This window comes from Corvus moneduloides, chromosome 1, assembly GCF_009650955.1.
Source record: "Corvus moneduloides isolate bCorMon1 chromosome 1, bCorMon1.pri, whole genome shotgun sequence".
In the NCBI taxonomy this organism is placed as follows: Eukaryota; Metazoa; Chordata; class Aves; order Passeriformes; family Corvidae; genus Corvus; species Corvus moneduloides.
This window is the reverse complement of record NC_045476.1, coordinates 163,467,131-163,488,579: the sequence shown is the minus strand read 5'-3', so window position 1 is coordinate 163,488,579 and position 21,449 is coordinate 163,467,131. Positions and strand designations below refer to the sequence as shown.

At 39.5% G+C, this 21,449-nt stretch overlaps 1 protein-coding gene across 3 annotated transcripts in view; it reads left to right on the top strand.

The window, feature by feature from the left end:
- The window catches only part of TSNARE1 (t-SNARE domain containing 1), a 468,220-nt gene extending 448,027 nt beyond the window's left edge, over positions 1-20,193 (top strand). For all 3 annotated transcript variants that reach the window (XM_032134539.1, XM_032134538.1, XM_032134532.1), the window contains one exon: positions 19,233-20,193. Coding sequence is in view for 1 of the 3 variants with exons in the window: in XM_032134532.1 (XP_031990423.1) it covers positions 19,233-19,241 (9 nt within the window). In the remaining 2 variants the exon portion in view is untranslated. The remainder of the gene's footprint in view (positions 1-19,232) is intronic.
- The last annotated feature ends 1,256 nt before the right edge of the window (positions 20,194-21,449 follow it).

Sequence of the window (21,449 nt, the reverse complement as noted above, 5' to 3'; positions counted from 1 at the left end):
CAAACCAAATCCAGCCCACTATCAATGGGATTTAATACTAAAATCCACTGAGTTTTCATTAATTATCACAAATGGAGTGGAATTCAAAGTAAATCTTGTTCACTCTGTGCCAAGGTAGAGGTCACAGAGACAAGTCTGCTGTGATGAAGGTACACAGAGCAGTAGCAGCAGCAGAACTGGGTGAACTGGGACCCAAATTACGTAGATTATACATTTCCTGTACTTTCTCAGATTTCTAATTCCATTATTAGAATGCTCAACTTTATCACTTAATTGTTCCTAATGACCTCATATATAATAAGCCACTGTTAAAACAGAAAATTACATGGTCTGTTCCAAATGTTTTATGAAAAGAAGAGGAAAGCACATAAGCTTTAAGGAAGCACAGGGGGTCAAACCAAATCCTCATCCAGCAGGATTCAAAGGTTTTCCATTAGGATAAGAGGTATTTTCAGGTTCTTCTCTGAGAGGGAGGTCAGTTGCTGGGCTCAGCAGGAAAGTGGTCCTGACACCAAATCTATCAGAGTTCAAGGAATGTGTGGACAACGCCTTTAGCCAGATGGCTTAGTTTTAGTATGGGTCCCTTCCAACTTGAGATATTCCATGATCCTAAATTAATTTTGGCATCAGTACCTCTTGGCAGAACATCACTAAAGCTTTTTGATCATTCTAAGTGCTTAAGTGTAAAACACTTCAGTGAGACCTGGACTTTCTAGTTTGTCACTCCAGGTTCCATGAGGTCCTTCTGCATTTGGTTGCCCATCCCATCCCTAAAACTAGAGTACCAGGTAGGGAGTTTTATTCCTCACAGATAAGGCAAGAGCCCAACTTCCCAGTGAGTTTTCATTTATGTTCAGACATGGCTTGTATAATTTAGAACATATGGTTTCAAACTGAAAAAGAGTAGGTTTGGATTAGATAGTGGAAAAAGATTCTTTACTGTGAAGGTGGTGAGGCCCTGGCACAGGTTGCCCAGAGAAGCTGCGGCTGCCTCATCCTTGGAAGTGTCCAAGGCCAAGCTGGATGGGGCTTGGAGAAACCTGGTCTAGTGGAAGGTGTCCCTGCCCATGGCAGGGGTTGGAACTGGATGGTCTTTAAGGTTCCTTCCAACCCAAACCATTCTGATTCTATTATTTTGTGAACATAGCTCATATTTAGAGTCCATGGGCTAAAAAATACAAGGGTCTCAAGGCCTCATGGCACAGTGTGTGCAGGGCTAGAAAGCAAGAGAAAGTAGCAAAAACAGGACTATCAACTTCAAATGAACTGTCAACTCACAAAGTCACTTCTAGCATGTGACACCAGGGCCCATGACAGATGTTTCCCTTTCAAGCCATCTCTTCTGAGGTCTCTTCCCCAAATATGGTATGGAGGAAACGCTGTAGAAGACTTTCAAATGCAAATAGGAGAAGGGAAATGGCATATGGCAGAAGGAGATGGATGTGCTGGTGATGGAATATTTAACTTTTCTACAAACTTACGGTGTAGTGATTTGGTTCAAAATATCCATTACTTACGTATTTTGCTTCTGTGAGATAAGAATTAGGAAAAAGCAAAGCAGGCACAAAACTTAAAAGAATATAAAGCAGTTTATTAACAGACCTAAAAGAAAGGAAAAAAAATAAGACTAAACCTTCAGAACACTTCTCCTCTCCCCACCTTTCTTGACAATGTAAAAAGACAACCCTTGAGATTTTCAGTCAGTTTACCACCTCTGTAATAAGCTTTTCCAGTTCACTTAGGGAGAGGAGTCTCTCTTGCTCGTGCTATGGAGACATCTCCACAAGAAGTTCTCTCATGGCTTCAGTATCACAACGAGACAGCCGCCCGAGCTGGTTCTCTGCTCGCATCATGTGAGAGTCCCTTTTTCCGATTTACAGCTTTCCCCACAACTGCTTTTGAGGGTCCAATCCTGAGCTACTGGGGTACCATTTTAAGGTTGAGCTGTTCAAAAACAAAGGTTCTCTTCACCCATCTTTGGGAGCATCTTCATCTCTTGGAATAGAGGCCCTTCTCCTTCCTTGCTACCTGTCTGAAAGCCGGAAGACAAGGGAGCTTTCCCAGGCTCTGTTTGTTCTTAAATGTGGATCACAGAGGTGTGTCAAGCTTCTTAAGTGGCTTAAAAAGTTGCCAGTATTCAAACTCCCCAGTTGATAGGTTCTGTCAGGTCACAGAGGAAGCTGTAAGCACCTCTTTGCAAGAGAATCACTTCCATGGCTGATGGAGCCTTCTTTACTAAAAAACCAAACTGTGCTAAACCATGACATATGGTTATGTTGAAGTGTGATGTTCTGCTGATGTTGAAGGCAGCCCATGTGATTGTGAATTCTTCAAGAGATAATTTGCTTCAGCAAACTGTCCTTTTTTTCCTGTCTTCCTTTACCATAAGAAGTGTGATTTTATAGGATTTGGAAACTCATCTATGCACTTTAGAAACATATTCTACAAAATAAGTGTAGTTCTTCCACTGGCAGTGCTTTAAAACAAAACAAGCAAACAAAAAAAAATCAGAAGAGGAAAGCATTAAGCAAAAAGATTGGCATTAATAGGAATTTCTGTCCTTCTGATTGCGAAGTTTAAAAATGAGAATCCACAAAGTTACACAAACATATTTTGCATTTCCAGAGCTAATTAGTGCATACTGGAGAGGAGAAAATTACACCAACTTCTAAATAGAAATGTTAATTGTCAGCCTTTGTGTTTCAAGGCAGTAAGTGGACCTTGGCATTTCTGCTTTCTTGATCCCTGGATAGGGAAAGAAAAGGAAATTTATTTCCCCTTTCTTCTTCAAGTCCCTTATTGAACATTCTCTGTAATGACTACCCCAAAAAAATTAGCTACAAATTATGTTTATGTGTATTTTGATTTTAAACTCTATGAATAGTGAATCATAATTCCTTGAGTTTCCAAAAGAACCACTCCAGTTTTATGTTAAAGGATTATATTAAAGCCTTTGTATGGTTTTCTGGACTATACTTTGCAGCATTTTGGAGGCAGTATTTTTAATTTGATCTTTTCTTCACTGGATTTGGGATTGCTATGTGTCCTTTTTTAATTACCTGGAAGAAACCTGAAGCCTGGAGCATATAATTTTGTCACTGAGGTTTGCAGAGATTCCCATGAGACATATTTTCAGTTATCGCAAATTGATAGTCCATGTAAAAAATGCTTCTTCAATAGGATTTTTATACCACAGAGAGACCAACCTTGAATATCTATGAAATTTCAAAAAATAAGAATACTTAAGTTTATGTAAAGATCAGACACCTCCTTTGCCATGTCATTTGAGTATTGCTCTCTCTCTGAGATGGTTTTCAGGACACTGAACTTTGAGCACCATTTCCAAGGAATATTTTGATTACCTGTATTAAATCATAGAATGATAGAATCATTAAGGTTGGAAAAAACCTCAAAGATCAGATCCAACCTCTGACTGAATCCCATCAGGCCCAGTAAAATATATCAAATGTGCCACATCTTTTAAATACTCCCAAGGATAGTGACACCACCACTTCCCTGAGCAGCCTGTTCCAATGTTTAACCACTCTTTCAGTGAAGAAACTTTTCCAAATATACAACCTGAATCTCCCCTGGCACAACTTGAGGCCTTTTCCCCTTGTCGTATGAATTATTAAGGTTTATCTCCTGCCCTTTGTCTTCAAATAATGTATGGCAGTGAATATACTTAAAAGTATTTTTTTGTTTTATTTTGGTCCATATAAAAATGATCGTTTTTAGTAAGAAAATGCAAAGAGCATCTGCATGGATTGCAACTGCTTTTTTGTAGTCATACAGATTTTCCCTTCTAAAAAGAACAGTCTCAATGCATTTGTATTCTTGGATTTCTGCGATATTTCTCTCCAGCCTCATAGAAATATAACACCACTGCAAAATACAGTTCTGAGAGTACCTCAGAGATCTGAATATTTGCTAAAATATAACTGAAATGATGAAATACCAGAAATTTGTGAATTCTTTTTTAATGCTTTCCTTTGGGCACCAACCAGTTTTAGATCGAGAAAGACAAATACCACCATAATAATAAACAAAATCCCTACATAAGCAGAAACAGGGAGTTTCATAACAAACAATCAGATGGCTCCCAAGTCATTAAAAAGGTTATTACATTTGAAGGTAAAGGAAATCTCTGTTTCTGTTTTCCCAAAGCATTTCTTTCATTCAAGGGCAAATATTTTCTGTCAGCATTTTGAAACTTATTCATGAGACACTATTTGCATTTATCATTGTTATCCTTGCATCATTTTTTACTCACAGAAGAAATGTGAAATGAAGCTCATGAAAACTTTTACCTTTGAATAAAGTGTTGCTGATTTTAAATGATTGAAAGACATGGATTTAGAGAAAGTACTGTATCCACATCTACATTTAAAAGGCCAAATTAATCCTACTTGTAATTAAATCAGGGCTTACATTCTGTATCAAATGTTGCATTTCTCTTGGATGGATGGATAGAGGGATGGATGTGACCCAAGTTTTTTTATTTATAATGTCTCTGTGCTGACTTTTAAACATTGCTATAAAACAACAGAAGTAATTTCAAACACTGTAGAAAGCAAATATTAGACTCCCTAGGCCTAATTCTCATTAACTTTAACGCCAATTTACACCACTCTTGCAGTGCATTGGGGCCATAAACTGAATTACATTAAGCATAAAATGTTCTTAATGCGAGAACCAGACCCAGTATATTTGCAGCAGTTTTACAACCAACTTCCCAAAGATGGTGCAATGCCTTCCAGTTTCCTAACAGAGGGTTCATCACAGCTGTTTTCTCACTTTCAGGTTGGAAGAGCTTCTTGCTTTCAGTTTGCACAGGTTTGGTTCAGCTAGAAAAGATCCATTAAAAGAATCCCCCTCCCAAAAAAAAACCCAACTAAAACCAGGCATTTCCAAAGCAGAAAAAAGCAGATGCATTGCCGAAACTCTGTTGTTGACTGCATGAACCCCACGCTGGACTTAGAATATCCTACCCCTGTGTACAGCTGATCCATGACAATTTCTTCTCAATTATTGAGTAAAACCTGACCAAAACAGGCCTGGCCATGTAGGAAAAAATAAAAAAAAACCCTAAACATATAAACCAGATAGTTCCAGTCAAAAGTCTCCAGAGTGTTAAATAAAAGGAAATTTTAATATAAGAATTGATAATGTTCTAAGAATATAATTTGATACCATGGCTGGCATGACCTGCTAGGCCCATCAAAAGACTTCCAGTGTGACAGCCATGAGTAGATCTAATTTTCCCCCACAGGCATTCAAATCTGGCATAGATCTACAGACACTTCGGGAAATACAATTTGAAATACACATAAACATTTTAACACATTTCCGTTTACTATTTCTGGGAGTTAAAATTCAGTAAAATCCAACATGAAATCTGTGCTTTGTTGGAAACATCCAGTTTTGCCTTTTTAAAATACTGAACTATTGCAGAGAGTGATGAATAATAATGAAAATAAAAACTCTACATTAATTATAATTTTCTTCATAAGAAATTCAAATGGAGGATTAAAATAATGAGAAAGTTTCTCAATAAAGGAATTAATGCTCTGAGAACACATTCACAGAACATTTTTTTTTATGGATGGACACTGGAAGATAGAACAAATAGAGAAAAATCACTGATTAAGTAAATATTTAATACATTTTATGGATTCCGAGTTTCTATAGAATAAGGTAACACAGTGTTTTATCAAGAGCACACATTAAATACCTTGCATGTTGTGTGTTCTTGCAGAAGGTTATCTGAGCTGCTGCAGGTACTTAACCCTGGGTGATACAGTCCCAGAATTGGTGCAGGAATGTCAGCAGAGAACATTATCTGCAATGCCATGCTGAATGATGCAGCTCTGCATCAGAGCTCCCTAGAATGAGGTGCCTATCAATCCCCAGAGGGCAAAAACTTGCCACCAAGTTGCTGCAGGCCTTTTGGGACAAATTAAACTTACCCTGTGAAGTGGGAAACAAGTGCATGTGATGAAAGGAATGGTATTTATGGAAACACTGGAAAGGAAAGATAGGAAGGTGTGGCAGGCATAACACAACATTTTGGGTGAGGCAACAAAGCTATGAAATGGCAGCCATCCAAACAGATTTGGGAAACATTAAACCATGTAGCAACCACAATGTAAATGGAATAATATTCCTTTAGCCCTATGGTCCCTTTGGCTGATAGTCTAATTGCTGTAATTAAATTGCTGTAATTAAAAGCACAGTCTCACCAGATCACATGGAATCACAGAATGGGTCAGAGTGGATGGGACCACAGTGGGGTCATCTGGTGCCACCTCCCTGCTCAAGCAGGGCCATCCCAGAGCACAGAGCACAGGATTGTGTCCAGAGGGGTCTGGAATATCTCCAGTGAGGGAGACTCCACACCCTCCCTGGGAAATCTGTTCAGTGCTCAGTCACTGCACAGGAAAGAAGTTCTTCCCCATGTCCAGGTGGAACTTCCTGGGCATCAGTTCCTGCCCATTCCTCTTGTCCCATTGCTGGGCCCCACCGAGCAGAGCCTGGGCCATGCTCTGAGGCCTCCCTGCAGACACTGACAGACAGGGATGAGCTCCCCGCTCAGTCTCTTCTCGAGGCTGGACATCCCCAGCTCCCTCAGCCTTTCCTTGTAAGAGAGATGCTCCAGTCCTCAAATCATCTTCACAGTCCTTCCCTGGACCTGCTCCAGGAGTTCCATGTCTCCCTTGTCCTGCGGAGCCCAGAACTGGACACAGCACTCCAGATGTGCCTCACCAGGGCTGAGTAGAGGGGCAGGATCACCTCCCTCAATCTGCTGGCAATGCTCTTCCTGATGCATCTCAGGATCCCATTGGCCTTCTTGGCCACAAGATCAGGACCTATCTGAAAGTTAATAATTTCAATAAATTAGTTATTTTCAAATAGGTCTCTCAATTCTTGGGTTCTCTTTACCCTGTTTCCTCTGCCACATGCTCTGCACTGACTTTCCCTTCTGAGGTCTTCTAGTCTTTTTTTGTACAGCCCAAACTTGTTGAGATATGCAGGGGCACAGGTACAGCAAAAAAAACCCACTAGTAAAACTTGAATCCTACTCCTAAACTTATGCAAGTATTTGCTGGACCAGCAGACTGAAATCAGCAGTATTTCTGCTGCAAGGACAATGCCTCACACAGTAAATCTGCTGTGAAATGGTTTGTGATCAGCGAGTCTGAGTCCAAGGGGCCGGAAACAACAGAAGCTCCTTCTAGGAAAGAAACAAGACCTCAAGCTGTTTTAAGCAGAAGTGGAAGAGTTCAGTAAGAATTCATCCTTTGAACTTTTTCTTGATTTTCTTTCCTTACATTTTCTTTCATTCTGCCCTCTGCTCCAACCCCAGTAGCTTGCACCCATCTGTTAAAATATAAAAAGGGCTCCCTCTGCTAGTGCCTATTTAAGTGCCATATGGCTGAGGTATAGCCTGAGGTGCTGAGCACCACAGAGTGCTGCTCTGCAGAATAAAGATTTCTGCACTTGAGGTTTAATTAGGTAAGTGCTTTTTAAGTAGCATCGTGGTTTCCCCTTAAAATATTTACTATTCCTCACCAAAGAACAAAGATGAAGCTGGTCTAAATCACAGCCTGACGTATCAGTGAGTGTTCCCATCCTTCTCATAATGATTCACTTCTCCTTCATCCTCAGAGTTGGTGATAACAGGCAAACTGCTCTCCTAAGAGCATGTGGTCTCTCCTACTGTGGAGGAATCTTTCCAACTACATCTTTCCAACTGCTTCTGAGACAAGGGTGTGCTCTGGGCTCCATCTGCTGCAGAGGAGGAGGGAGTTCTTTATTTCCAGATGCAGCTGCACTTCAGCTTTATTGAGGGGGGGATATAGAGAGGATCTGTGTGCTTTGAGGTGTCAACTTCGAGTGATGGACTGGGGTGTGGTGCTGCAGGAATCTGCCACCTCCAAAGAACGAATTCCAAACTAGGAATCCCATGCAGCGAAGGCAAAAGATATCTAAAGAGAGACTTGGCAAGGTACACTTTGAGTTTATTCTGATTCTTCCAACTGCTGCCAACTGCAGCTGATAAATAATAAATACTATGGATTTTTTGTTCTTTGGTTGCTTGCTTTGTTTTTCAGTGCTGCTGTCATTCTTGTTAAGAGGAAATTTCAGTATCCGAGGGGAGAGGATCTCCACTTGCTTGGCGCATGTGAGGATGTGTAGGCTTCTGTTCAATCCCATTAAATATGATGTCCAGTAAAATCACTCTGAAAAACTCCATGGGCAGTGCCAAAATTCATTGCTAAATGCCATTGTCTTGGAGATCTTGGTTATGCTGGACAGAGAAGGCTGTGCATCAGCTACCAAAATTATTCTGCTTTTCAAACAACTACACAGACATAGAGTTAAAGAAAACTGAAAAATCTCTTTCCATTCCATGGATTCACAGTAACTCCCTGGAGTTTCCTATCTTGTATTTTGTCTACACTAGTTTTTCACTTTTATGTTAAGCATATCAAACACCTCAGTCACTGTAGTATCCAAGATATGTTAAAAATGCCTAAAAAAATATTCCTTTCTTCTTCCTCTGCCTTTTGTTTAGTAGTTTATTAGTAGACTTGAGCTGTAAAAAGGCTTCTTTGAAGCCCAAAAGTTTTCTCTTTGTCTCCTGGAGCCCTTAAATACTTCATCTCCCCTCTTTTGTCTCTTAATCCCTTATAGCACTGCATGCTAAGGAGTAAGTAAAATCTTAATCATTTCTGTTCACAGAAATGGAACCAGAGGCACAGTGCAGACTATATAATGCACAACTGGCTCTTCAGTGACTACTCATGATTATCCTCCCTCCCCAACAAACTCCTGTTTCTTTTCAAAAGAAAATGAGGACACTTCTGGAACTCTACCTAATCCCTTTAGTGCTGCTCTTCCCAGCAGTGATAATAAACAGGGAGGAGTTAAATGGACGCAGCACCCTGATAAATCTGACAAAGCTGATTTGGGGAATGTGAGGACACCCAGCCTGGCCAGCACAAAAGAATGTTTCACCCATTCACTGTCTCCAGCAGCACCCATGAACAGACACCCAAGGAAGAGTAATGACAGATGTACATAAAATATTCTCTCAGGCACTGTCCAAGCTTCTGATTTTCATGCTCAGGAAATTCTGACATTGTTTCTTGCTTAGTAACGCAGAGTTCTTTCTTTGAAATATTTTTCTATTCTTCCCTTCAGTCTGTGGATTTTATTTTATTCATTTTTGGTGAGAATGGCAGGAGAACATACATATTAGAGGAGAGGATTGCTTTTCCATGCATGAAGAGCATTATGGGGAAAATAAGATGGGAGTTGTATCCATGCGGTAACTAAAGAATTTATAAGGTTTTCATTAGATGGGTCTCAGTAGGATCTAGCATGAGAGTTGATACTTATGTTTATTTCCAATAATGCTGCCCAAGAAAATGAAGATAATCTGGATTCCATATGAAAATGGGAACACTCTGCGTGTACATTAAAAAAAAGGAAGGAAGGAAGGAATTCGGAAGGAAGGAATTCGGAAGGAAGGAATTCGGAAGGAAGGAAGGAAGGAATTCGGAAGGAAGGAATTCAGAAGGAAGGAATTCGGAAGGAATTCGGAAGGAAGGAATTCAGAAGGAAGGAATTCGGAAGGAATTCGGAAGGAAGGAATTCGGAATTCGGAATTCGGAAGGAAGGAATTCGGAAGGAAGGAAGGAAGGAAGGAAGGAAGGAAGGAAGGAAGGAAGGAAGGAAGGAAGGACGGGCAGATGTTCTAAATTTCAGGGCACATTATGAATAACGGCTTCTATCTGATACCAGTGGTTGCAACACTCGTCTATCTGGTCACTAAAAATTAATTTATAGAAAAAATATGCAAGCCAAATCATAAAAACCTGTGAACAGAAGAAAGATGAGATTAATGTCACTGAAGTTTAGACAACCAAACCTGAACTTGTCACTTGATGTTCCCTTTCAGGCTAATACATAGATTTTTGGTTTTTTAGCTATTGGATAGATTCGTTAAAGATGAGCCAGACTGTCCTCTCTCCTCTCTAAAGAGAAATGAGGGTGATTTGTGTTGATCTGGAGCATTTGAATTTGAAAGAAAAGAATCTCATCCATAATATTCCATATTGACTACTCTAGAGCAGTAGAAAACAGAATAAACATCCACTAGGCAGGATATTTCACCCACCTACACTGGAAGGATGGTGGAAGAGATCAAAAGGAAAGTCAGCTCAGCTGTTTTTACCCGTATGTATGAACAGCCCACTAAGGTCCAAATGAGGAGGTGTCCGAAAGATTTATCAAGGTTATCTACAAATATCAGAGTGAAATCCCTGACATATGTGCATTTTCCTGCCATAAACAGGGATCAACTGCATTAGTCTCCCTGGTGTCTACTAAAATATCTCCTTTCTGGATTAGGGTTTGCATTAATCCAGCACTTACTGTTAGAGTGTAAGCAAAGCAAACGTGTGAAGCATCCTTCCATCCTGTGCCTCAGCCCTGGCACCATCTGTGGGAATAACACCAACATATGTGTGTAAAACCAGCATCACCCAGAGTGTAACAGCCAGAGCTCAGATGGATGAAAAAAATGCATTGTATTTACATCTATATAATTTATTAGTTCTTTTTTAAATATCTCTCTATGCAGCAATTTATTTCCTGTGCTGTTCTTAATGAAAACCTTGTGAAGTTGCAGTTCTATTTCCAGCGTTAGGAGTTTTATCCATTCCATCTCTGTCCTCATTGACTAAAATCAGTTTTGTTTCCTTCATAGTTAAGTAGTCTTTTAAAAAATTATCTGAGGAAGGTATTTCTTGTGTTTAAATATGTATTGCTGCTGCTGTGAAAACACCCATCAGTGTGTGAGACAGCAACACTTGCTATGCCAGTGTGTTTTTCTTTCCTGACAGGAAACCTTTTCAGCTCTCATTTTCTCTAGCTCTGCACAAACCACATTATTCTTTCCACCAGCTCCCTTTAAGCAGAACTGGAGCACACAGCTCCTGCTCCCTTACCTGGAATAGTTTAATGCCAACCATTTTGTGGGCTTTTTTAAGGTTTATTTCCAGTAACACGTGAATGAGAATTTAAGGGTTTCTGTCACCTTTTACAGCTCTGATTTGCTTGCTCTGTAGTTAAAAGCAGCTGCAAGGTGAAAGCCTGGTATTTCCCCACGGCAGGTTCTCAGGGATGGTGAAATAGTAACGAGGCACTGGATGGGCACTGAGAGATTTGCATCCTTGGCAGCCTTGGCTGTGTACTCCAGTGCTGAAGCATCCATCTCCTTGAATTTGTCCTGCAACCAGACACATTTTAACATAAGTCAGCATTTTTCTTCCTGATCCTTAATCCAAGATGAAAGCCAAATGCCAGTAATTCTGCCTGTTCCCAAAATACCACAAGATTTGCCACATTGGTGCAAATGGATGACTTGCCAGGTCTGCTATCTAATCTCTCTTAGTCTCTTAGCTGGCCAGTGTTTTATGTGTCTCATTTTCACATTATCCTGAGTGCTTCCCAGAATAATTCCACATATTCATGAAGCTGCTCTTCTCTCTCCTTCCTCCCTCCTCACTACAGGAATTGCCAAATGTGAGTCAGGGAGCCCTGTCTTGCTAGAGAAAGGCAGTGGCTGCTCAGACCAGAAGAGATGTGGCCTCTTTCACAGAACTCTCTTGTAGCTGAGCAAAGTTACTGCAGCTTAAAGTGCAAAGTGAACCCGTGGATGGAGAACAACCAATGGTATTTTCTTGGTCATTCAGTCACTTAAATTTAGATCATAGATTGCTGGAAATTTTAACCTTTTTGTCAAGGCAACAAAATAAAGTCATAGCTCTTCTCTGCACCTTGAGCCTCACTCTTCTGCATTTCAGTCCTCAGAAAAAGATGACTCCAGATAAATTTCTTTAGTTTGTTATTGCAGTGTTGTGAAGGAACTCCCAAATGACAAGGATTTTTTTTGAGAAGTAGAATCATAGCATTATTAAGGTTCCAAAAGACCTCTAAGGTCATTGAGTTCAACTGTCCCCCTACTACCACCACCAAGTTCACCACTAAACCAAGTCCTCAGGTGCATACTCACACATTTTTTGAACACCTCCAGGGATGGTGACTCCACCACTTCCCTAGGCAGCCTGTTCCAATGCTTTACAACTCTTTCTGTGAAAGAAATTCTCTTAATATCAACTCTAAATCTTCCCTGGCACAACTTGAGACCATTTCCTCTTCTCCTGTCATTTGTTACCTGGGAGAAGAGACTGACACCCACCTCACTGTAACTTCCCTTTCGGGTAGGCGTAGACAGCAATAAGGCCACCCCTCAGCCTCCTTTTTCTCCAGGCTAAACAGGATGACAATGCTTCTACAAGAAAAGTAATATTAAGAGAAAATGAGTACACATTTTTTTGGAGGAAGCATCTTCTGTGATTTGTGACCTTGAGAAGAAGCAAGACCTTATTATTGAGTGGGTTTGATTCTTTCTCTCTTCTTACTTGCTGTAGTACAGGCATGAAGTTTGTGCTTTAGGTAGCTCCTGGGGTTTCCTGTCAGAACTTTCTGGGTGAACTTGTTAGAACCCAAATTTTAAACTTCACACAACCTCGAAAAATGCATTCAGGGCTTATATCAAGTGTATCACTCAAAAAAAAAAAATGTTGCTGGAAGTTGAAAGGAACTTTTACTTGGATTAAACACTGTCACGTTAAAGAACTATGCAATGACTTTTCAATCAAACCCAACTCTGCCACGCACAGCGGGCTATGAGAGAAAAAATGAGGTCAACTCACTCATAAATAGATTTTCCCCTTGTTTTAATGTGATAAGACAATGCTGTTGAGATTCACTCTTCACTTGCCATTTAATCAGAGCTGAGTTTGCAATGTCATTACCCGATGTTTCACATATTCAACATCAGGTAATTTAAAAATCTTTACGCAGATGGTCCTGCTACTTCTATAACAGCATTTGTTTTTAACAGGTTGGGCAAATTACTCTAATTCATTACGTGTCACCTCCCAGGCGCTGGGCATTCCACCTTTGTGAAATGAATTTTCTCATGATCCCCAAAGTTCAGCTAGCAATATTCACTTCTGAAATGTGATATCAGCTATTATATCTCTTGCCATTATTATGCCATCCTCTGCAGCTTTGCCTCCCAGGTGCAAACTCTGAACTGCTGCAGACCTTTTTTTACAGGTTTATATGAGTACCAGTTGCACGTTTCTTAAAAACTTTGCCATGCCCTGTTCACTGCTAAGACAAATCTTTAGGGTTCTGACAGAAATGCATGGGGCAAATTCCTACTGGGCACATGACTAACTTCAAGCACGAAGATGGAAAAGATTTGGGATTTATTTTAATGTAGTGAATCCCAAGGAGGTGACTTAGATAGACAACACCTTCCTTGGACCCCCAAACAGTGCCTGGACTATGGGCTTGGGATTTGTTGCTGGGGGTTTTTTTGTCTTGTTTTGTTCCCAGTGTTATCTAATTCCTTGATTTAGTTGTGCTTTAGGATTAACCCATACTCTCCACAAAACCCACCTGTGCTCTTGTGATGGTCCCTAAAAGATGCCCATGCACTTACACTAATATCTTTATCTAAAACTCCTATTTTAACAATGATCTGCAGCTGACAAATTTGAAGAACTTGATATCAGGGCCAAAAATCTTCTATACTTCCAAAGGACCTGGATTTCTACTGAGGCATCTTTCTAAACAGAAAAAAGAAATTATTTCAGTGAAGTTGAAACAAAGGTGGCTGCTGGGAACCATTGATGCCATTTAGAGAATGCACAGGGGAAATAAATGTGTAAGTGAATATTAAGCAATATTGCACGGGGTATATCATCATCCTGCCATCTCATTTTTTTTCTGACACAAGACTCTTGGGTTATTAGGTCTGTCCTATTTTAAGAAGCTGCTGTTAAAACTCCAGTATAAGCAGAAATGACCAGTGTGGCTGAATAAAAACAGCCGCTTTCCTGCTGTGGGCAGTTGTGCACTAAAGAAATCCTGTAATGAAAAGTGGACATCATTTGCTTCCCTAGAAAATTAGTGGGAAGGATTCTTTAAAAAGACGAACTTTAGCTGATGAAACAGTCTTTACTGAAGGCAAAATCTCATCATCATGTACTACACTTGAAAAAAGGTCCAGCTAAAGGCCTGGAAGGTTTACAATGTCAGTAATATAATTCTCAGATTAATCTGCTATCTGATTAACTTCAGCTTGAAAGAGACAGGAAACACCACAGGTTTTCTTAGTATTGTGACATTTTTCTTCCTTTCCATGTCTTTTTTTTTCTTTTCTATCCTGAAAATGCATCACTAAAATTTATGTATATAATAAAGCCATTATATCAGGCCCCTGTTGAAACCTTTATCAAAGTGATCAGAAAGGGTTTTCAGAGGCCATTTCCCACCAGCACAGATGGAAGAGATTAATTTCGAATGAGTTAAGCTGTGAATTGCACCCCAGCTGCAGAGAAAGGTTATCTGACTTAGGGTAAATTCGATGTCGATATCCAAAGCTGGTGATCTGTTGAATCCTGAACAGAGAACCAAAGCATATTTACCATATTGTCAGGAAAAGAAAATCAGAATATTAGCAACTACAAGGGACTAGAGCCAGAAAAATGTAAACAACCAGAGATTTCCTACTTTCCTTTTAATACTCTCTTAGGGGGTTCAGAAATAGAAAATTTAGATCCTCATGTTACAAGATGCTCCCTCCACCATCAGCCTCACAGATTAATTTAGGTTCTACATTCTTATCATGAATGAGATGGTGTCACAGGATTTCAGCTCTGTGATATTTGGAAGCTACTTTGCAATTTACATCTGAAACTCTATAGAATATGCAACAGTTTCAGAGGAAAGTAGATAAATAAAGTATATTGTGACATGGGTTTAATTAGTGTAAATTTGCATATGGGAAAGTTTCAGTTTGAAAATATCAAAAGCGAGTAGTGCCTTGGAAAGGGATCCATTAGAACACTGAAAAAAATCAAAATAAAATAAAATAAAAATGAAATAAACAAAAAAAAAAAAGGCAAAATTGACTCAAGGACTTTAAATTTCCTTTCTGTTAGCTGCAACTCAGGATACCTGTGCTGAGGGTCCAGCTCTGTCACGTGCTCACTCCGTGCCTGAGTTTGACATGTTGAGGAAGAGCCTTTAAATAACTCGGACAAGCTGTTTTCATGTCCATGTTTTCAGTGCTCACCACCAAAATGCATCTGTTCATTCTGTCCTATATTTTCCATCCTTTGGACAATCAATCAGTCTTTCCTTAACAGTGTGGGTTTGCAGACTATGACTTTGCAGAGCAGCTGCAAGAGCTTTCATATGGGCCTGGTGCAAGGCTGGATAAAGTCAGTGAGAGTGTTTACGTGGACTTTAATGAGCTTTGGATCATCTCTCCTCTTTCACAGATGCAGAATGCCACTTGATAATTTCGTGAGCCACCTCTGATCACATCAGTCAGCTTCTAATGAATGTCATTGTTTCACACTTTCAGAGAACCATTTAACTGGCCAAAACCCTCAGCATATATAATGGTCATCTACTATTAATAATGCACTATGATTTATCTGGATGAGCCTTCTCCAACAGAGAAGTTCATTGAGATTCATATCTATGAGAAATTCTTAAATCCATACAAATTTGCAAAAGTCGAAGGTTGCGTTATCACAGCTTATTTACACAGTGTGATACGTGTCCTCATATTTGCCTAGACAGAGATCTCACTTGATTTGAAATAACAGCAGGTAGAGACAAATTAGTTTATTACTCTGGATAATTTATCATCCCATGAGAACACCTCTTTAATTCACAGGCAGAACAGCCCAGACTAAATAAATGAGCAGAGTCTACACTGTAAACCTCAAAGAAGGGAGAGATGCTTCTCTGAAGCCAAGGAGGGCTGGAGGATGGATCCATAGCTCAGGTTTCTGTGGCAGCTTAGAGCTACCATGTGGCCGGAGCAGCTCTTTACAGTCTGTTTTTACAGTTCTTAGTAAAGAGATCTGTCAGCTTGCACAGAAACATAATTTTAGCACCCTGATAGCAGCAGGGTCCTTTTTTTATTTGCCCTCTCTCCTTATGCATGAAGAAAAAAAAAAATCAAGATAAATAAATTTGTTTCCTTTGAATGACTATGAAAGTAATAGAAATAACTCACAGAAAAATGCACAGACAAAGCCTCAAGTCAGACAGGTTTCTACTGGTAAAGTTCCCCAGATATTAATAAAACCCCTAAGATATGTTCTAATATAATTTTAATTTCTTTCTTTCTAAAGATTGTTATTTCTCTGTTTGTATAGCAACCAAGACAAGACTGTATAGTTTGTAAGTAGATCTGCTAAACTCAGTGTAATTGTTACTACCGCAAAAAGTAAAAAACCATCTTTAATCGTAACCTAGAGTATGACAGAACTCAAGTTCTTTCTCAGTAACTCATAATAACTCATTTTACCCTCAAGTAAACCTGAAACATATATGAAGTCTGTTGGGTTGTTGGCCCAGAATATCTTTTAGCCAGCTTGTGTTCTGGAGAATCTCTCTTGTTGCACTCCAAGTCTGTAGAATACCTATTTCTAATTCAAATGGCTTTTTTAACGTTAAATATTTTCCCTGCCTGCAAATCAAAATTCAGAATCCCCAGTAGCTGCAGGGCCTGCTAAGAGCAATGACCTGGGCTGGTAGTAGGGTTTGATTTCATGTCCAACCCCTGGTACCCTTCATCCCAGTCCATGGAGGAGAATCCTATCCAAGGTCCACAAGATCTGTGTTCTTCCTGTCCTGTACACGGGCATGTGTGTGCCTACACAGGAGCTCCTTGACACATGAGGAGAGGCTGAGAGAGCTGGGGACTGCAGCCTGGGGAAGGAAAGGCTCAGGAGGACCTTTCCCATCTATAAATACCTGAGGCAGGGGGATAAAGAAGGTAGAACAAAGCTCTTCTCAGTGATTTCTACTGACAGGTCAAAAGACAATGGGCACAACCTGAAATATATGAAAATTTGTTTAAACATAAGCTTTTTTTTTTTTTTTTTTTTTTTTTTTTTTTTTTTTTTTAATAGACGAGTGGTCAAAGAGGAAAACAGGATGCTGAGAATTATGGAGCCTAAAGCCTTGGAGCTATTCAAATTCCAGCTTTTCACAGTCCTGATCACCCTGCTTCATCTCCAGAATCACCATTCTGTGATTCTGTGACTTTTATGGCCATGAATGTTGGTGATTGGCACCTGTAGAAATATCATAGAATTGTATAAGGCCATAAAATGGTTTGGGTTGGAAGGGGCTTTCAAGGGTCACCTTAAAGCCTTGCCTCTTTTAAAAGTTCTGTGAAATATTAAATGAAGAGAAAAGCGAGAATAGTTCCCAAGTGGAAGGAAAGGTTAAATGATTAGTGGTGTCCATCCCCTTTCCAGAGCTTTTCCACTTATGTGAGTGACTTGAGCAACTCCTTTTGCGACATTAAAAGGACTTTGCCAGCTGAATTGGTGCAGCTAAATTTAGATGTCAGAATGAACCTTTCTGCATCTGAGAGTGTCGTCCTGAAGATCCCTTTGCAGTTAATACAAGTCAATACCAGCCAGTGAAATTTAGGTCAATAGGGAGTTGATTACTTTATTCAGATGATCCCCACCCTAAAAAATTTCAGCTGTATTGATTAGATCTGTAATTAATGTAATAGGAGCCTGAAGCCTGGGAGTCATTATACTCAGATGGAGGTACTTACACCTTGAATTAGCTGCGATGAATGTCATCTTCAGAAGAGTACCCTTCACATTAGAGTGTTTCTATTGCCTCTTTGAGGTGTTTATGTGAATACAAGGGAGGAACCCTCATCCATGCTTTGTATCTGCAGCACAGCACACAATGGACATCTGGTTTCAAAATATTATCTGAACAATCTTATTATGAGCAGTTTAAAAAATTAGCATAAATAGAAATATGTGTGTGTCTATATTTGGCTGCTTTGTGTCTGATCATGGACTATTTTAACACCTTGTTGGTTTGCAGTAAAGCATAATTAAAACAGTGTTTCTAAGGCTTTTACCTGTATTAAAAATATTATAAAAAAAGAAAAAAAAGTTGTTATCAGTTATATCTTCAGTAATAGTAATAACAAACCAGTTTTTCATTCCTTTCCTCACCCTGGATAACAAATTTTAACAAGATTTTCTTACACTGCATGTACACACAAACAATAGTCACTAAGGAAGTAGAGGTAGAATAAACACAAACACTACAAAAGCCTGCTGATGTATTTCATCATGTAGGTGATGCTTCCTACAAACACACAGGGCTGTTTTGTGGGGTGCTGAGTGAAAAAATACGATCTGTGTAACCTCAGAAGTCTGTAGTGCTGATCACGGAGGTGCTACCCTGCTGCTGACATCTTTCTTAAGAAGTTTCTTTTACAGTAATTGGAGAGGAACAGGCTCTCTCATAAAAAGTTGGCTTTTTAAAATTCCATTAACTGTCTATATGAATAGTGTAAACATTTTGTGGTTTAGATCTACATAGTTTTGATCTCTAATTAGAGATCTACAAGTTATAATGAGTTGTTCCTGGTCAGAGGAGTGTCTAAGGTTTTCATTGATTGGCAAAATGGGAAACATTAAAATTTCTTAGAAATATTCTGTGCTGCAAAGTGCACCAGTGTCACAGACTGTCTTCTATTATTTGTCTATTTTGCAGAAAAATGTATTTTTAAAACTAAATGCACTTTTCTCCAGGTATGAGAACTGCTGGCATTGAAGAGAACACAAAATCTACTCTTTTCATTGGTACACCAGCCTATGCTCTATTTTCTTGATGAATTTGTTTTGTCTGTACTCTCAGTCATAGAACCACAGAACCATGGAAACGTTTGGGTGGGAAGGGACCTTAAAGATCATCTTGTTCCAACATCTCTGCCATGGGCAGGGAATCTTTCACTAAACCAGGTTACTCAGAGCCCCTTCCAACCTGGTTTTGAACAACTCCAGGGATGGGAGTCCACATCCTCTGTGGGTAACTGTCCCAGTCTCCTCATTCCTTCCACTTCCACAATTACCTTAGACTGGAATCAGTTAAAATAGACTTTCCTAAGCTTAATCTGCTTCGTTGTTGACTGTGCCTTTTTTTGGGGAGCAGCCACCCTTCCATCAGTGACAGCTTTGCATCAGAAATCCTTCGAGGATCCTGTGAATACTCACCAGCTGTTCTTGGTTTTGCAGAGCCTGTGATCACCCTGGGAAGTGGAATGGATTCTCAAGGCATTGCACATTCAGGCCCTACATCCATGTCTGCGCTACTGATCACGTCCTGTTAAACCTGCTATAACCAAGCACTAATTGTATGAAAGAAAAGCTAAGTTTTATACTGTGTGCTGCTATCATTGTGAATATTTTTGCCTATTTCCCCCCCTTCATTGTAGAAATGTTTTACCTTATGTTACAGATTTTAATTACGTCCCCTGTGTCTGGGGAATGCTGTTTCTTTGCCTCCAGATTTGCTATACAATGTGCTGTAAGATAAGTAGCTGTTAATTCATCTCTATTGTTTGTGTTTTTAACGTGCTCCTGCTCTCCAATTCTGCTCATTTAAAACCATGAAAGTCAAGATGCTTTGTCTGGTTCTGTTTTTTTCTTTTTCTGTTACTGTTTTTGTACATTTAAAAATTAACTTAGCTCAGATTCCCCTTCTGTGCACTGCTGCTTTAGAATTTGCTCTGCTGGATCTGAGCTAAGCACTTCCACAATTACATGTGCCATTTACAACACATCGGTTAGATGCTTATTTGATCCCACTGTATGCACAGAATGCTACATTTACTCATGAGAAACACCACTGAAAGAGCAGGACAAATAAGCAAAACATACTATTACATTTTTTTAAGGCCTTTAAAAAGAACCAAGCAAGATATCTCATGAAAAATGCCAAATCTTACTTTAGATTTCATTTCATAGGTTTCAATCCAACCAGCATTTGTGATTTTGTTCCATTTTCATCCACAATGTTTTCTCCTGACAACATGATTGAAAGTGCCATTTAAATTCATCTTTAAATGTGTCATGTATTATAAATGCAGCTTTCCTCTAGTAAATAAAGCATTTCAAAAATGGCTTTAATTAAAATGCCATAGGAATTATTGAGGAGAATTTAACAAAATTATATATTTTTTACTCTTTGGGAAAAGCAAAATCTTTTGACAAAAATATTTCTCACCAGGAAAAAAAAAGAGAAAAAAAATGTTACCTCTATATGTTATGGGGTTTTGGGTACCGTGAAGTTTTAGAAAAGAATAACAAATATTAAACTGGATTCTCACCTGCACTGATTTCAGTTACATGCTCCCTTTCCAAAGAGCTGACACAGTCTTTGGTCAGTAAAGGCTGAGCAAAGAAAATGCTCAGAGAAATCTTGTAGGTGCTTAAGCTCATTCAGGGCCAAAACTGTGAAACTTCTTGAATCAGCACAGTCAGATTTGCTGAAGAAACACAAGCCACAGTTTCTGGTGAGTTTTCTTTAGATCTACGCAATCTACCTAACTGAACTGGTATATGTTATATTAAATATTCATTAATTGCTTTTAAGTAAAGCTAATTAATAGAGTGATACTCTTCTTTTTCTCCAGCCAAGCTTCGTGCTGGCATGAAATTAGAAATTATGACACCTACAGCTTTACCTTACTGCAGAGAGTTTACTTCTGAAATAGAACTCCCCTCTTCTATCCACCACAAACTGCAGACAGCCTCCATCAGCACATTTGGAAAATCCTGCAGAGATGAAAAGAATTTTCATCTAGTTAGTAAGAGCTGAAATGAACCCAGGTCGTAGATGATTGCACGCAAATATTTTGAGAGCTTCGAGCTGCATTTGGACAAGGGATCCAGGACAAACAATACTTGCCCAGTAGCTAATCCCATTCATTAGGAGCTCAGTGATTACCTCATTAGTGTGATTGAGCTTTCCCTGGGCCAGCTCACACAGCAGATCATTTGGCACCGATGACCTAGGTAAAGAATTTCTCTGCTGAAACTACAGAGGTTGCCTGGCTTTGAGCAAGAAGGAAATCATGTGGCAACAAAGAGAGGCTGTTGTATATTATAGACTTGGTTATAATGGCAAATGTCATTAAAAAACCCCAAACAATTCATGAGGTCATTATAAAGCATTATATATTCCTGCTAAATCATAAAATTAGGAAATGGTTTGGTTTTGCAGGGACCTTCAAGGATTGTGTAGTCCAAGTCCCTGCCACAGGCAGGGACACCTTCCTCTAGACCAAATTGCTCCAAGCCCTGTCCCAACCTGGCTTTGAACACTTCCAGGGATGGGGCAGCCACAGCTTCTCTGGGCAACCTGTGCCAGGGCCTCCCCACCCTCACTGTAAACAATTTGTTCCTTCTGTCTAATCTAAATCTACCCTCTCTCAGTTTAAAAACATTGCC